Source organism: Leptodactylus fuscus, chromosome 1, assembly GCF_031893055.1.
Source record: "Leptodactylus fuscus isolate aLepFus1 chromosome 1, aLepFus1.hap2, whole genome shotgun sequence".
NCBI lineage: Eukaryota > Metazoa > Chordata > Amphibia > Anura > Leptodactylidae > Leptodactylus > Leptodactylus fuscus.
In genome coordinates, this window is record NC_134265.1 from 227,965,408 (window position 1) to 227,984,444 (window position 19,037).

Here is a 19,037-nt window from a genome sequence, read left to right on the forward strand (position 1 = left end):
GGCCACAGTGAATAAGATGGTATGGACCGTATATAGCAGGACTGCACGGACTAGGATGCTCCAGTATCAGCCTGTCCCACTGACTGCTAGGTCAGGTAATGAATACTATGCAGCAGCGCCCTCCCCTGGGAATCTGCAGGAAACCACCACTCCTCTTGTGGATTTTGGATTCGCCCACATTTTCTTTCTGGTGAGATGGAAGACATCTGTGTCCAGCTGGGATCCCCCTCCATGTGATCTATGGAGTTTTTCCAATCCCCCAGGGGTGGCACTGTACCCACCACAGTTCTGCTAACAGATCCAACTTGAAGGAGACTTCTTACTTCTTAGGACACCTCTACCAAGAGAGCATGACAGCAGCATTGCCTTTCTGATCTGGCTGGTGCTGCAGGCAGACATCCTTCTGTGAGATCACCAGTGTTATAAATATCTCTAGCAGTACCAGTGCTCAGGTTAGCAGTGAGCCATACCTATCATTTCTACAAGCAAACACCGAGCTACAGACACACTGCTGCAGGAGCCACTGGGGCAGCAAAATGCACTTGGGATATTCCCTATTGAAAGAATGAGATTGCCTTCACTGTGTTCTGTCACATTATTCTTCCTCTCTACATCCCATCTCTGGACAGTAATATTAGCAGCTCCCAAGCAGAAAAAAGCCAAGGAGCAGTTTGTGAAGGGCTCCAGTAACCAGATAACCAGTGCCATAGCCTCCTCTGCCTCCTTACCATCCTTGGGATCAGAGATCAGCGGTTCCCAGTGGAGCACAGCCGGGCGCAGGACTGGCAGTCTATACTGCAGAGTAGGAATTGGATTCCATCTCCAAATCCACCCGGATGGCAAAGTCAATGGCTCACATGAGGCAAATCATTTAAGTAAGTTGTTTATGTTCAGTATACTTCCTAGTTAGCACATATCTGTTTTCCTCCAGTGTAAAGTAAGTGAACCATGCTGATCTGTTTATCTGACCTGCTGCTGACTGACACTTTTCCTCAAGGAAATCATTATTCATGGCTATTGAAACGTATAGTAACACATGCCTTATATATTAGATATACTATAACTATTAAAAATATTGGTAGATATATAGCATCAATGTGTATTTGTTTCAGGTAACAGTTGTACTACATGTCTGTATATCACATTTAGTTATAGTACATGAACTCTATGTCTTTAGCTGTCTACACACAAACACCACTGCTTAATATGTTTTATCTAAGCTAATGGCTTTGTACATTTTATTCAATACATGGAATGTAGTCAATGAAATGCTTTGGAAAAGTGAGTGAAACAGTTTTAATATGGAATAATAACCATTACAGCAGGGCTACACAGTAAATCCACAGTTTCATCTGTATATGAGAAGTGTACATAGTGCTTGTTAGCACAGTATACCCTTCATTTATTAATTATCATTATCAACTATTATTATTATTATTAATAATATTATTATTATTATTGCTCTAGTTGTAGTTTTGTAAAAATTAAAACTTAAGTTAGGTGTAAGATGAATAAGAGAAAACATGAAGCATTCCATAAGATCTCCTTGTATAGTAGACATAAAGTTTAAAAGCCTCTTATCAATTATTAAAGCCCGGTTTCCTTACAAACATAATCATCTAACACAGCAGACAATGCACATTATATCCTTCATTGCACTTGTGAGGTCCTTAAGAGACTGACCTAAGCCATCACAATACCTATGTATAGTATACACACAGCATCTCTTTTTCCTTATGTATCTCTCCACTTTTTTCTATTCTCCACTTCTCCTTTATCTGACTGTGTATATATTATGATCCATCAAGTGTAAACCCCCAATTGGTAATAATTCTTGATGTTTCCTTAGCACCCTGAACCACTAAGCTACATATACTGTATATCAATAATTATTTCACATCAACACTAGATACTTTATCAGAGTCACATAATCTTTCCACACTTCAGTAAGTAGCTCAGCATGATGGATTTTGCCTTGTGAGACTGAAATGAGGGGTTTTTGGAATGGATTATAAGCCTTTGAAACTTATGTTTTATTCAGACCAAATGAAAAGGAATTATCCAGTTGTCAGGACAATCTAAAATGAGTTTTACTGAAGAACTTAAAGGTAGAAAGTATTTAGAAGTATTCTAAATGCATAGGGTAAAAGCAGATACTGTAATGCATAATATTATATTCTGTCAAGTAGTTCTCAGCCTGTCAGAGAACTGAGAAGTTTTGGAATAGTAGTTTTTTTTTTAAAGTTTACATGTACCTTATTTTAATATATGTACTGTATATACTGTAGTGCTATATATGTACCGTATATACTTTATATTAACTGTATGTACGGTAATTCTATATATGTACTGTATATACTGTATGTACTGTATTTTTATTTATGTACTGTATATACTGTATATGTACTGTATGTACTGTATTTTTATATGTACTGTATATTGATATGCTCAATTAAGAAATTAAATGTTGAAATGATGCTCTATTGTCGACATTAGAAACGCAGTGGTGTAAGAGGATCTTACAATTATTAGTATTGTTATAAGCGATAATAACATATTAACAGCATAAAATAATATTTATTCTTACTATAACATTTGTTATGTTTGTAACACATTACTGTAGGATTAAGTGCATTAGTATTGGTAAATATGAATATAAGATTGATAAACACAATGTAATATACCAATATAGTCTTCACCATTTAACTAGAAAACTAGCAAAACTTTTACCTGTTGGTTTTATATTACACTGTTGTTAGAATTTTACGGAAAACGTAATTTCTATTTTTCCAGTAAATAACTGATCCTGATGGATCATTTTACAGATCCTATTAATTTGGGATAAACTACTGCCAATATTCATCACTTTAAAGTATTCAGAAGATGTACAGTACTGCAAAGTTTACTAGAAATGTATAAAGCAGAATGTGCCGCCAATTTGTAATCTATAAAGATTACACAGGAGAAGGTAGAAGCTACGCATACATATATCCGGCTGCGGACCCAGGCACATAACAGAGCTACTGTACAAAATCAAAGTACTGAAACTAAATGTGATATAATACGCCTTAATCTCATCTCTGCTCTGTAGTAATTTCACAAGTTATTGAAAAAATTACACCTTGTTTCTTTTACATTACAATGTTTCCTCTTTTGTTTTTAACTGTTTCTGATACATTGATACATTTTGGTAAAGAAAAGAAAAGAAAAAAAAAAAGGAAAATATGTAAGAAAAAATGTCCAGTGTTGGAGGGATATGTCTTGTTTTTGTATTCTGTAAAAAGGTGTTACTAATGGCATATAAAGTGGGGCAAATTAGTATTCTGGCATCAGTTCTAATCTCATAAAAGTAATAAGGTCCATCAAAAAGCAATGTAGCTATTATAAGTAATAAAGAAACAACACCAGTATCATTCCGACATAGCAAACTGAAACAGGTAGTCCAGGTTATAATTTGTTCTATTAGTGCCTTTGTGGTCATATTATTAGCATTACTATTCTGCCAGTGAGATTTCAGTTTTATCTAAGTATTAACTTGCAGGTTGCATGTTCATATCAAAATATTCCTCACTAATCTGGACAGAAATTCATCCCATAACATTCTGGTAGATTATATGGCTTTCTATGAAACTGGCCCAATGGCAATTATGAAGCAAAGTGAACATGGTCCATTTGACAATAAACATTATTTTGACCTCAGTTGATGTCTGATTTCCATAGATATAACATTTCTACAAGACAATTTTAATTTGCTAATTTATATTTGTTTCATCTTTAATGCGAAGTCTAGTAGACTTGAATAATATATTGTATATTGTTCCCTGCAAGCAGCCATCTCAAGCTTGGTGGCTACAATGGGGATAATGTGGAAAATAAGCGTACACCCCTATATTTAGCACTTTATTTCACATGTTTCAAGATCTAAAGATATTTCAGGTTAGAGTATTTAGAGTATATACAGTATATCCTGATACATTTACAGACATATTGAATATAAGCTATAGTTTAGGTTTAATGACACTAAATTGAAGCTTTCACAAGCAATGCTGAATGGGGGCGCTATAGTTTGTGATTTAAGCTGTGATTGATATGTTTGACAGGCCACTGAAATACGGGACCTTGTGTTCATGTCATGAAACAATGCTGGGAATTTAGGAGCTCTACTTAACAGGTGCTTTTCACAAAATTACATTTACTGCACAGACACAGGGTCAAACAGCAAGCTTTGGGATGGAAGTTGAATGTGCTCTAGCAGGAACACACAGGACGAGGAAGTAATCACACTGTATGGTGAACAATACGTAACACTACATAAAAATGGATGAATAAAACAGTCATTGCAAAGTGAAGGAGATTTTTTTGTTTTTGGGGTGTTAAAAAAAAAAATAGTAATCACAGCTAAATCTAAATCCACATTATTATAAGCTCACATTCATAATAAATTCCCTTACTAAATAAAGGCCTACTATCAAAAATGTCAATACTACACTAGAATTGTGTATCATTTTACTTGCTCACATTGGTACTTTTTCACATTCTATCGGGGTATTATTCTTCATGACATTAATAGCATAGTCAGTAGTATTTTGCTGTAAAAAGTACTGAACCACCAAGGAGAACATGACAGGCCTCATCATAAGTCAGTGGGATTTATCAGGAGTTGTTGTAGGGTTGATAAAAGAGGATATGTCATCACTATGCTGGCTCTAATACAAAGAACCAGGGTGTCACCCTATAATGGAAACCATTACAGTGATCATGTGGGTTGCTACTGAGATTGATATTGAGCCCCTTATACTACTTGTCTCTGACCACTGTGTCTCCATTGTTTATTTTATTCCTACCTCTACATTTATATCAAGTTATACGTTTTCCCAGATATGGAAGTGCTACATGGAAAAAGCTAATTTGGGCTCGGTTCAAATCTGCTTTCGGGGATTCCGTTGCCCTCTCCGCATGAAAACACGGGGAGAAAAGCACTGCAAGCATTTTTCATGCGGAAACCACACAGATCCAATTATAGTCTACGGGGTCTGGGGGTTTCCTAAGGTAACCGCTTTTTTATGCCAATTAGGTTTCCATTTGGGAGGTCCTCAAGCGGACCCCCCGAACGGAAAGCCGAACACAGATGTGAACCTAGCCTTACAGGAAAGATGAACTGTGTGAATAGTATAATCAACTTCAGTAAAGAAATGGCCAAGGAGGGGGTGAAATAGCTAAAATTCTATTTGAACCATTACTCACCTACTGAATCCGCTGGCATTGGTGCTCTACAACATCCTATATCTATTATGCTGCAGTCACGGTATGTCATCCACACACGTTACCTCTGCAGTGAATCAGTGATCTCAGTGGATTTTTTAGTTGATTGTTTTTCCTTCTAGGCCTATTCTTTGCTTAGCTGAAATCTCATTTAATGTCACAACTTAACCTACAGACTGACATTCTAAATGAAATATGTACTGTAACATCATTTGGTTTAGTTCGTGAGAATAATAGTACATTTATGATATGATGATAGCGTGATAGAAGAAATATAACACATGTTATTGTCTACACAATCAGCTAGCTTCCCAACCCTCGACTCCCGACAGATTCACCACAGCAGATCTTGGAGGAAGCCAGCAGCATCTGTGTATATTGTTGAAACATAAAATATGCTGTTTTCTGGACAAGCTGAACAGCTTTAAAGAATCTGTGGTCCTGTTCTGCTTGGCCTTTTGTATAATAAACACAAATAAAACAAGTTCCCATGGTGCCCTTTGGCTGGGAATGAGCATTTAATATAGTGTTCGCTTTGCTAATACCTCAACTTGGCATTCATCTGAATTGTCAGCACGCACTATAAACATTTCCAAGGCTGGCTTTTTCTATTTCACAGCTCTACTCTTCTGGACACTGGGGAACAGTACACAGTGAATGATAAAATGCTGTCTCCTGGGTGACACGGATGAAAATGGTCCTCTAGTTATTACTTACATCACAAGGAGATCATTAGATATTATTTCATTATGTTAATAATGACTAAAAGTAATAACAGGAATCATACAAAGTAACTCCTAACATAGAGACATAAAAGATTTAGTAAAATTAAAAATAGGCTGTGGCAATAAAATCTTTACTTACAGACAATATCTTTTGCGGACAATGATTATGACTGATCTCAGAAAATAAAATATATGATGTCTAAGGGGGCGTTTACACTTGCGCCACTGTCCATCCGCTGTGATTTTGTTGAAATTACAGGAAAAATAACTTGTGGACGGCTTGCTGGTGGTCAGTTTAAAAACCCATTCATTCCAATGGATTTTTAAAGCAAACTCCGGTTTCTGTATGCAGCCTCTCCACCATGAAACCAGTTTTTTTGCACGGACACAAAGTCCTGCATGTCCAACTTTGTGTCCGTGCAAAAAAAAAACAAAAAAAAAAAAAAACAGTTTCACGGCGGAGAGGCTGCATACGTCTATATGTCTATATCACAAAAATGGGCATGCTCCAAAAGGTCTATAGTCCAAAAAGTTTTGCAATGCTCTTTTCAAATTTATGCATATCCAAATATTTAATAAGATAGAGACATTTACAGATAGACATTATATATACTATATAACACATATTATAGTGGTTGGCATAGGGGAAGGAAGTTTTACAAAATTGTTGACAGTTAACTCCTGTAGAATAAAATGAGCAAATACTGACTTATACAGCTGCAGAAAACTTGTGACAAGTGACACTGTGTCAAGAAATTTTAACATGACTTTTGTAATGGCTTTTTTACAGAAAATTATCAATGTCAATGGGGGTTTTCTGTCCCTAAAATGATTTTTCATACCAACGACCTATCTATAGCAGTGATGGCGAACCTATGGCACGCGTGCCAGAGAGGGCACGCAGAGCCCCCTCTGCTGGCACGCGTGCTGTCGCCCTGATCGCTCACTAACGGCGAATCCGATGCAGGATTCCCCGTTAGTGAGCGATCGCTGCCTTCAGCTGGTTGTGCAAATGCGCATCCAGCTGAAAGCTGTCAGTGTAGCTCAGTGTAGGCCACGCGTACTACGCGGCCTACACTGACTACAGAGTGTGACCTCTGAACAAGCGCGGGCGTGATGACGTAAGTCATCAGCGCGCGCAGTGAACAGAAGAGAGAACACCCGGCAGCTCTTCAGGTAACTATATTGTGTTTGTTTGCACTGTCAGGGGAGGGGGGCAACGGTAGACATTTCATGTTGTGTAGGAGGGGGCTACTGTAGACTTTCATGCTGTGTGGGTAGGGGGCTACTGTGGACCATTTTATGCTGTATGGGAGGGGGCTACTGTGGACCTTTCATGTTGTGTGGGAGGGGGCTACTGTAGACTTTCATGCTGTGCGGGTAGGGGGCTACTGTGGACCATTTTATGCTGCTACTGTGGATCTTTCATGCTCTGTGGGAGGGGGCTACTGTGGACCAGTTCATGTTGTGTGGGAGGGGGCTACTCTGGACCATTTCATGCTGTGTGGGAGGGGGCTACTGTGGACCATTTCATGTTGTGTGGGAGGGGGCTACTGTGGACCATTTCATGTTGTGTAGGAGGGGGCTACTGTGGATCTTTCATGCTCTGTGGGAGGGGGCTACTGTGGACCATTTCATGTTGTGTGGGAGGGGGCTATTGTGGACCATTTCATGTTGTGTGGGAGGGGGCTACTGTGGACCAGTTCATGTTGTGTGGGAGGGGGCTACTGTGGACCATTTTATGCTGTATGGGAGGGGGCTACTGTGGACCTTTCATGTTGTGTGGGAGGGGGCTACTGTAGACTTTCATGCTGTGTGGGAGGGGGCTACTGTGGACCAGTTCATGCTGTGTGGGAGGGGGCTACTGTGGAGTATACAGGTATAATCCTGTGTGGGGGCCACTGTGGGCCAGATTGTACTTTGTGGGGGGCCACTGAGGGGCAGATTGTACTGTGTGGGGGGCCACTGAGGGGCAGATTGTACTGTGTGGGGTCCCCTCACTATGTATATCACACAGTATTTGTTTTATAGCAGACGTGAAATTAGTACAGGATGTAATAACATTGCACGGTAAACTATAAAACAGATCCTGTGCGATGTAAATAGTGAAAATTAATTGTTTAAAAGTACAGAATGCAGAGACCTTTACCTTTCAGTACAAGATCTGTAAAGCCCCAGTCACATGACTGTAATTTGTGGGTCCGCAATTGTGGACCCACAGAGTTTTAAGGTTAAATTGCCGTGTTGGCACTCCGTGATAATTTATTTGGTTTTGGGTTGCAGTTTAGGCACTCGGTCTCAAAAAGGTTCGCCATCACTGATCTATAGCATCAATCTTATTCAAGGAATAGGAGTGGCACTGCAGTTCCCTGGAGCTACCACTATGAAGAGGACAGGGCTGCTGTGCCGCTCCTATTACTTTAAAGGCAGCTTTGAGCGCCAGGAGGCAAAAGCTGATCTGTAGGCTGTGGGTGTTGAACCCTCACAGATCACATACTCATGATTTACAGTCCTATGAAAAAGTTTGGGCACCCCTATTAATCTTAATCATTTTTAGTTCTAAATATTTTGGTGTTTGCAGCAGCCATTTCAGTTTGATATATCTAATAACTGATGGACACAGTAATATTTCAGGATTGAAATTAGGTTTATTGTACTAACAGAAAATGTGCAATATGCATTAAGCCAAAATTTGACCAGTGCAGAAGTATGGGCACCTCAACAGTAAAGTGACATTAATATTTAGTAGATCCTCCTTTTGCAAAGATAACAGCCTCTAGTCGCTTCCTGTAGCTTTTAATCAGTTCCTGGATCTTGGATGAAGGGATTTTGGACCATTCCTCTTTACAAAACAATTCAAGTTAAGTTTGATGGTCGCTGAGTATGGACAGCCCGCTCTCAAATTATCTGAAAACAAAGATTGTTCAACATAGTTGTTCAGGGGAAGGATACAAAAGGTTGTCTCAGAGATTTAACCTGTCAGTTTCCACTGTGAGGAACATAGTAAGGAAATGGAAGACCATAGGGACAGTTCTTGTTAAGCCCAGAAGTGGCAAGCCAAGAAAAATATCAGAAAGTCAGAGAAGAAGAATGGTGAGAACAGTCAAGGACAATCCACAGACCACCTCCAAAGAGCTGCAGCATCCTCTTGCTGCAGATAGTGTCACTGTGCATCGGTCAACAATACAGCGCACTTTGCACAAGGAGAAGCCATATGGGAGAGTGATGAGAAAGAAGCCGTTTCTGCAAGCACGCCACAGACAGAGTCGCCTGAGGTATGCAAAAACACATATGGACAAGCCAGCTTCATTTTGGAAGAAGGTCCTGTGGACTGATGAAACAAAGATTGAGTTGTTTGGTCATATAAAAAGGCGTTATGCATGGCGTCCAAAAAAAACAGCATTCCAAGAAAAACACATGCTACCCACTGTAAAATTTGGTGGAGGTTCCATCATGCTTTGGGGCTGTGTGGCCAATGCCGTGACCGGGAATCTTGTTAAAGTTGAGGGTCGCATGGATTCCACTCAGTATCAGCAGATTCTTGAGAATAATGTTCAAGAATCAGTGACGAAGTTGAAGTTACATCGGGGATGGATATTTTAGCAAGACAATGATCCAAAACACCGCTCCAAATCCAATGTTCTGGACTGGTCATCCCAGTTCCCAGACCTGAACATCATTGAACATCTGTGGGAGGATTTGATGCGGGCTGTCCATGCTCGGCGACCATCAAACTTAACTGAACTTGAATTGTTTTGTAAAGAGGAATGGTCCAAAATACCTTCATCCAGGATCCAGGAACTGATTATAAGCTACAGGAAGCGACTAGAGGCTGTTATCTTTGCAAAAGGAGGATCTACTAAATATTAATGTCACTTTTCTGTTGAGGTGCCCATACTTTTGCACCGGTCAAATTTTGGTTTAATGCATATTGCACATTTTCTGTTAGTACAATAAACCTCATTTCAATCCTGAAATATTACTGTGTCCATCAGTTATTAGATATATCAAACTGAAATGGCTGTTGCAAACACCAAAATATTTAGAACTAAAAATGATTAAGATTAATAGGGGTGCCCAAACTTTTTCATAGGACTGTATCTTGTGGTTAGGTCATCTGTATGAAAAATCATTTTGGGACTTGAAAACCCTTTAAGGCTCCCCGGGCCAACTTTGATACTGAACTGATGTACTATAAGTTTTTAGAATCAGATTGGTGGAAGTCAAGTTATCAGTATCAGGTTAACGTTTTCTACATCTGGATATATAAAAAATTGTTTTAAAGAATAAAAGTAAAAATAGAGTCCCCCCCCCTTGTTAAAGAAAAAAAAACCTAAAAAACACACAATTGGTATTACCACATCCATAACAATCCCTAAATAAAATTAGAACATTACTTATTCTAAATAAATCCCATAAACCCCATAAACCTTAACATTCAGATGCTAGAATTTCTGATTTCTGATCTCACCTCCCAAAAAACAAAACTGTTTAAAAAGTCTTATGTACACACAAAATAAAAGGCCTTGTAAAGCTATATTGAAATAAAAAGTAGAAGGTATATATGCGGGAATGCAAAGAAGGATAAATGCTACTGGTTTAGGGTTAACATGTTAGATCGCTAAAGGGTTAAAATGCACATAATTCACCAGTTATGCGTCAGTAATATTTACTTGAGCAATACATTCAAAATCAGCAAGAAAAAAAGTGACAATTTTGGGTTGGTTTTTGCAATTTAAATGAGACTGTTAAGGGGTTGATGATAAGGAGAAGTGCTTCTAGGAAATTCCATCCACACCTTGTGAAAAAAAATGTTTGCAGCAGACATGCCACAATTTCCAAAACCGACATCGTTTTGGAAATCACAGCATGTCAATTTTACTATGGAAATACCAGTGGTTTCTATATAGGTATAATTGAAGCAGAAAGTCCACGGAGGCTTTCTCTGTGGACTTTCTGTGAAAGCGCTGTGGGAAAACTGTGCTTTTTTGCTGTGGCTCTCTACGTGGCGCCTTAGCCTAAGGCCTCGTTCACATCTGGGTCGGTAATCCATTCAGGGAGTCCGCATGGGGAGCCCCCTGAACAAACACTGGCAAGCAGTGTGCAGTGAAAGCACACGGATCCCCATAGACTATAATGGGGTCCGTGTGCTTTCATCGCGATCTCCGCATGGAACATGTGCACAGGAAAGACTACACAATCTACTTTTCTGTCTGCATGACTCGTGCAGAGATCCTGCTATACTGATCTGTCAGATTAGGGCAGTGCAAGATCACGTAAGCAGCCACCTTCATATTGCTGCTGAGAAACCATGGTCCAAATGTGGACTGCTGCCAGCAGGTGTCCGGAACATAATAATGACCGAGGAAAACACTCCACTGTTCCTTTACTCTTAATATATTACCATAGAAGTTGCAGCGATCGGCATTCATCACTGCTTCATAGACAGAAATAACCTGGCTACGCTCCTGTTTAGGCAGCAGGGATGATTGCTGATCCTTGCTGCAACTATTGTAATGAAGTGGTTTAGAGGTAAGAGTTTCACCTGGCCAGTGACTTTTTTGTGGGGATACAGAAGTATACTGTGTGGTGGCACTAATAGGATATTATATTGTGCATGGCGCACTGATGCCCATTAGCTCCTTAATTGCCCCACACAGTGCAATGCTTCAGTAATGTGTTCTGCACAGTATAATGCCCCTTAGTACCACCCCCACATTCTAGCCAGTGATAACAAATAGCCTGTTTGAAAAGTTGCTGCACTGTTAGATTTTTTCACATTTTGAAATTTAAAAAAAGGCAAAAAACTATCCAAAAAAAAAATCTGTTCACCTTTTCAAAAGATGTGGCCACTGGAATTTTCTAACTCTGATAATCCAAATGGATGGTAACTAGAGATGAGCGAACAGTAAAATATTCGATTTTCGTTATTCGTTACGCATAGCATCTCAATATTCGACTATTCAAACGAATATCGAACTCCATTATAGTCTATGGGAGAAAATGCTTCGTTTCAGGGGATCCTACCATTCGGCTCAGGAGGGTCACCTAGTCCACTATTACACCTCAGCAAATGATGCCAACACCTCTGCAATGCAACTGGGACAGCAGGGGAAGCATGTCTGGGGGCATCTAACACACCAAAGTCCCTCTATTACCCCACTATCACTGCCTAACAACTACACACTTTCCACATTCAAAAAAACCTCTATCAAAGTGGGAAAATACCTGGAAACCTTCTTTACTCCTCAAATGGATGGACACAAACCCAAATTTAAGCTCAACAAACATTAACAAGCACCCCTTTTAAACCACGTTCCCCATGACAACCACAGATGGAATAGACAATGTGAAATCTTTCAGTCCCCACTCCGAACTGTCATTGTGGATGTGTGTGATGTGGTAAGACCTTCCAAAATTCATTTTTATGGCCCTTAACGTGAGCCCTTCCAAACAAAGTTACAGGCCCTTAAGCTAAGCTACCAGCAGAAATTGAGGCCCTTCAGGTGACTTCAGCCTCTACCTGCAGAGTTTTAGGCCCTTTAACCCCTTAACGACCGGCCCATAGTAAAATTACGTCGGCACTTGCAGGTCCTTCCTGACTGCCCTATAGTAAAATTACGTCGGGCAGTCAGGGAAGGATTCCCTGTCAGTGCCGACGTAATTGGAGAGGATCTTAGCTGTATCTGACAGCTAAGATCCTGCTCCATTACCCCCCATCGGATGGGTCTCCGATCGGGTTTTTTTAACCCCTTCAGTTCCGTGATCAAACATGATCATGGAACGGAAGCGGTTCCGTGATGCTGCCGGCGGTTTCGGCACCCCCCGCGGCGAGATCGGGGGTGCCAGTGTCTCCAACATGCAGTCTGGGGTCTGGCCAGTGACCCCAGACTGCTAAAGACCCCCAATATCTGGTTGATCCTGCCCGGGGTAAGAGGAAGTCAGACGCAGGCAGCCCCTGCGACTGACTTCCTCTAGACGCTGCAAGACACTGACAGCTGTGTCCTGCAGTGTCTAATAGAGAATCAGTGATGCTTTTATCAAAGCATCACTAATCCAAGTGTCCTAAAGGGACACATGAAAAAGTAAAAGAAAAAAGTGAAAAATAAATAAAGTTTATAATAAAAAGGAATAAAGTTATAAAGCCCCAAAATTCCCTTTTTTTTTATATAAAATGATTTATATAAAAAAAAAACCTAAAAATTAATAAAAACAATGCATATTTGGTATCGCCGCGTCCGTAACAATCTGTACAATAAAACTGAAACAATGTTTACTGTACTCGGTGCACGTCGGGAAAAAAAAAAGGAAAAAACCCGCCGAAAGTAGTGATTTTTCGCATCTTACCTTACAAAATATGCTATAAAAAGTGATCAAAAAGTCATATGCACCCCACAACTGTACCAATAAAAAGCTCAGGTTGTCCCGCAAAAAACTCCATGCCAGAATTGATTTTTTCTTTTTTAATCCAGCAAAAAAGGGTTAATAAAATGTATTCAATAAGATGTAGACACTCAAAAATGGTGTTGTTACAAAATGCATCTCATCCCGCAAACAACAAGCCCTTATATGGCCACGTCACCATAAAAATAAAGAAAATATAGCATCTACCAATGTGAAGGCAAAAAAAAACAAAAATCGCCAAATCATTAGAACACAACTGGCTGCGTCAGGAAGGGAATATATAAGCTGTGCAAGCGGATATCAGGGGACTCTCCAGATTTACAGCTTATGAGGGAAAAGACACCAGAAGTGACCCCCAAAGTGACCCCCAGAGTGACTCCCCCAATCATAGGAGCTACTGGGACATAGTAGGGAATGTGGTTTTCCCAATGTCCTCCGCACAGCTTATATATTCCCTCTTCGCCATCCGCTGTGCAGTCACGTCATGGATACTAATACTCACTACACCCCCTGATAAATTCTTTGAGGGGTGCAGTTTTCAAAATGAGGTCACTCCTTTGGGGAATCCACTTTTCTGGTACCTTTACAAGCTCTACAAACATGACATGGCGTCCAGATACCAAACATCTGAATCTGTACTCCAAAAGCCGCATCGCGCTCCTTCCCTTCTGTGCCCTGCTGTGTGCCCAAACTGCAGTTTATGCCACATGTATGACACATGTATGACACTGGTGTACCCGTTATATCGGACGTAATGTCATATGTGGGAATAAACTGATATTAGGGCACAACCGGACACAGAAGGGAAGAAGGGTTATTGTGTTTTTGGAGCACAGACGGTTTGGTTTTTGGATGCCATGACACTTTTGCAGAGCTGAAACGCCAGTAAAGTGGAATCCCCTGATATGAGACTTTATTTTGGAAATTTTTTTTGGTTAAAATGCTCGCTACGATACTTGATAAATCCCATCAGTGGGTTGTAGTGTCCAAAATGGCGTGACATGTCTGCGGATTCCACTTTATTGGCAATTCAGGGGCTTTGCAAAAGTGGTATGACGTCCAAAAACCAAAATAGCGCTCCTTCCCTTCTGTGCCCGGCTGTACCAAACAGCCATTTCTACCCACATATGGCATTAAGTCAGTTATCCGGGGTACACCAGTGACATACATGTAGGCATAGACCGCCATTTGGGTACACAGCAGGGCACAGATGTGAAGGAGCGATATGTGCTTTTGGAGTGCAGATTTAGATTGTTGGTTTTTGGACACCATGTCACATTTGCGTAGACCCTAAAATTGCCCCTACAAAATGGGGTCACTTCTTGGAAAATTCCAGTTTACTGTCAATTCCAGGGCTCTGCAAAAACATCATGGCGCCCAGAGGGTCCCTCTAACTCTGTACCCCAAAAGCTAAAAAGCGCAGTGCTCCTTCCCTTCTGAGCCCTGCTCTGTGCCCAAGCAGCAGTTTACACCCACATATATAATTTTTTGCCCCTTGGGATGGCCCCTTAATAGTTTTAGGAGTGCAGGTCTCTGACAACACAAAGAGGGTGCAACGTATTGTGCACCAAAATGGCATATTTCTTTAAAAATTTCAATTTTCATTTTGTACATTAATTTTTGGGAAGAATTTTTAGGCTCAAAAGTGATAATACGCCTTGATACATTCTTTGATGGGTGTAGTTTTTAAAATGGGGTCACTTTTGAGGGGTTTCCATTGTATTGATACTTTAGGGGTTCAGCAAATGCGACATGGCACGAGAAAACTATTCCAGCCACATCTGCCCTCCAAAAGCCAATTAGCGCTCTTTCCATTCTGAGCCCCACCATGTACCCATACAGCAGATTATGACCACATATGGGGTATTGCCGTGTTCAGAAGAAATTGTGTAACAAACTGTGGGGGGCTTTTTCTCTTTTTTAACCCCTTGTGAAAGTGAAAACTTTGGGGATAAAGGGACATTTTAGTAATTTTTAACCTATACATCCCAAGGTTAGTAAAATCTGTGAAATGGCTATAGGGTCAAAATGCTCACTATACCCATCAATGAATACCTTAAGGGGTCTAGTTTATAAAATGGGGTCATTTATGGGGGTTTTCAATTGTTTTGGTTACTCAAATCTTGTTTGAATGCGCAATGGGCCTAAAATATCTGCAAGCAAAATTTGTGTCTTGAAATCCAGTTGGTGCTCCCTTCTTTTTGGGCCCTACCGTGCGTCCGTACATAGGATTAAGGCTACAAAGTGTACATTTTTTAACACAGGAGAAATGGGGTCATCTATTTTGGGGTGTTTTTCTTCATTTTCATGTGTTATGTGCAAAAAAAACTGCCTATAAAATGACACTTTTGTGTAAAAATTATGACATTTTTTTGTTTGGTGCAAATTTTCTCAAAACTTATGGGTCCAAAGTACTCACTATACCCCTCAATGAATACCTTAAGGGGTCTAGTTTATAAAATGGGGTCATTTATGGGGGGTTTTCAATTGCTTTGGTAACTCAAATCTTGTTGAAATGTGCAATGGGCCTAAAATATCTGCAAGCCAAATTTGTGTTTTGAAATCCAATTGGCACTCCCTACCTCTTAGGCCCTACTGTACGTGCGTATAAAGGACTAAGGCCACAAAGTGTACATTTTTTAACACGGGAGAAGTGGGGTGATATATTTTGGGGTGTGTTTCTTCTTTTTGATGTGTTGTTTGCAAAAAAACTGGCTTTAAAATGACACATATTGAAAAAAATAAAATTTTCATTTTCTTCAATCATTTGTAATAATTCTTGCAAAACAATATTTATTTGATCAAAATGCTCACTATACCCCTCAAAGAATACCTGAAGGGGTCTAGTTTTACAAATTGGGTCATTTAATGGGAGTTTCTGTCATTATGCCACCTATTCCTGTCTGCAAACAGAGCTTGGTACAGGAAAAAATCACAAACTCAAAATTTCCAAAATTTGCTTATAAACTTGATAAACTTCTAAATTGTCTAAATTACTCAAATATGCTAAAATTATTTTGAATATGCTTGAAACACAAAAGGAACATTTAGAAATATATAACTTCTAACTTTTTTGCCCTGTATTATTGTGTATATGTGAGATATCGCAGATGAAAATGGAAAACATTGAAAAATTTTCAAAATTTTCAGCATTTGCGAATTTTTTAATAAATTTATGCAAGTTATTTCAGTCTAATTTTACCTTCTCAGTAAAGTACAACATGTCACGAAAAAACAATATCAGTATTGCTTGGATGTGCTATACTGTTACAGAATTATTCACTGATAAAGTCACACAGGGCAAATTTCCAAAATGTGGCTTGGTCATTAAGGTCCAAAAAAGGCTGATCACTAAGGGGTTAACTTAGTTCAGCCTTGCACCATCAGAGATTTCTTGGTTCTTTGGGTGAGTGGAGCTTTTAAAATACAGTGCTTTTGGCCCTTGGTGTGAATAGAGCCTTTAAAAAGCAGTGCTTTTGGCCCTTGAGTGAGTGGAGTCTTTAAAATACAGTGCTTTTGGCCCTTGGGGTGACTAGAGCCATGCAGCAGCAGTGTTTTATTTTTTGGCCCTTGGGGTGACTAGAGCCTTGTAGCAGCAGTTTTTCATTTTTTGGCCATTGGGGTGACTAGAGCCTTATAGCAGCATTGCTTTATTTTTTGCCCTTGGGGTGACTAGAGCCTTGTAGCAGCATTGCTTTATTTTTTGGTCCTTGGGGTGACTAGAGCCATGCAGCAGCAGTTTTTCTTTTTTTGGCCATTGGGGTGACTAGAGCCTTGTAGCAGCAGTTTTTCATTTTTTGGCCATTGGGGTGACTAGAGCCATGTAGCAGCAGTTTTTCATTTTTGGCCCTTGGTGTGACTTGAGCCATGCAGCAGCATTGTTTTATTTTTTGTCCTTGGTGTGACCCCTAAAAAATTAGATTTCAGGCCCTTGGGAGTGAGCCCTAAAACATTAATTTTCATGACCTTGGGGGAGCCCTAAAACATAAATTTTCAGGCGCTTGGGGGAGCCCTAAGACATTAATTTGCAGGCCCCTGTGGGGGGAGCCCTAAAAAATTGTTTTGCATGCCCCTGTGGGGGGTATGCCTGAAAAAAATTATTTTAATTTAAAAAAAAATATTATTACTACATTCAGTAGTAGGGGCTGGGGTTGTAGGAGGAGGAGGAGGATGAGAAGGATGAGGAAGAGTAAATTGTTTGCTGACTGAATCTCTCCAGTACCTGGGCTATGGAATGGATACCCAGCTGGATATCCACGTCCTCACCCATGTCCCCTGCTGCTGGTAGCCTCTCTCCAGTACCTGGACTCTGGAGTGGATATACAGCTGGGTATCCACGTCCACGTCCTCGCACCCTGGTGCTGGCGAGGGGCACTGCTGACAGCCTCTCTCCAGTACATGGACTCTGGAGTGGATACCCAGCTGGATATCCACGTCTCTTGCTGCTACCAACCAGGGGCACTGCTGGCAGCCCCTCTCCAGTACCTGGACTCTGGAGTGGATATACAGCTGGGTATCCACATCCACTCCCTCGCACCCTGGTGCTGGCGAGGATCACTGCTGACAGCCTCTCTCCAGTACATCGACTCTGGAGCTGATACCCAGCTGGGTATCCAGTTCCACGTCCTCTCCTACGTCCCCTGCTGCTACCGGCGAGGGGCACTACTGGCAGCCTCTCTCCAGTACCTGGACTCTGGAGCTGATACCCAGCTGGGTATCCAGTTCCACGTCCTCTCCCACGAACCCTGGTGCTGGCGAGGGGAACTGCTGGCAGCCCCTCTCCAGTAAGTGCACTCTGGAGCTGATACCCAGCTGGGTATCCAGTTCCACGTGCTCGCCAATGTACCCCGGTCCTGGCGAAGGGCACTGCTGGCAGCCCCTCTCCAGTACCTGGACTCTGGAGCTGATACCCAGCTGGGTATCGACTTCCATGTCCACGTACCCTGCTGCTACGCTGCATGATTTGCTAGCTAGCTAGCTATTATTGAGCTCTGAAAAGAGCTGTTATTATTGACAATTCCTGCCTAACCAAAGCACTGTATCGCACTGACAGTCTAACACCACACTCTCTCTATGACTCCAAAACAAGAATGAGACGAAGATGGTCGATACTATTTTTATGAATTGGGAGGTCACATGTTTTCGGCAGCCAATGTGTTTTTTCAATTTTTTTCACTGCCTCCGTTGTCGTAGTTCCTGTCCCACCTGCCCTGCACAGTTATTGGTGCAAAAAACGCGCCAGGGAAGGTGGGAGGGGACACGAATTTTTACTGCGTATGCAGCCTTGTATTCAATTGTGTAATGGTAACCTATATTTTTTTCTCTATGAAAATAAAAGGTTCCTATCCATAAGGAGAATTAGATCTAGTTTACATATAACCTTCAGGGACCATAACTTTTGAATGATGTGTGTTATTTAGCATTTTGTACTTTGTGATAGGTTCTTTCTAACTATTGTGGAAGCAGCAGAAGAGAAGAAGTGTGCTAAAGTTGCTAAACACTTGCTTGTAGTCACTTCATCCTGCTCTGACTGAGACTGAGATGATGGTCACCAAAGCATGCACCCTGTCTCAGGGTTGTATTTGACTCAGACCTCTCCTTCAACCCACATATTCAGACACTTGCATTCTCTTGTCACCGGCACCT

General features: G+C 40.7%; 1 protein-coding gene across 1 annotated transcript in view; it reads left to right on the forward strand.

Moving 5' to 3' along the window:
• Window positions 1-271: 271 nt before the first annotated feature.
• The window catches only part of FGF5 (fibroblast growth factor 5), a 118,356-nt gene continuing 99,590 nt past the window's right edge, over window positions 272-19,037 (forward strand). Inside the window, exon 1 of the mRNA XM_075284084.1 lies at window positions 272-875. Within this exon, the coding sequence (XP_075140185.1) occupies window positions 566-875 (310 nt within the window). The 5' untranslated portion in view covers window positions 272-565. The remainder of the gene's footprint in view (window positions 876-19,037) is intronic.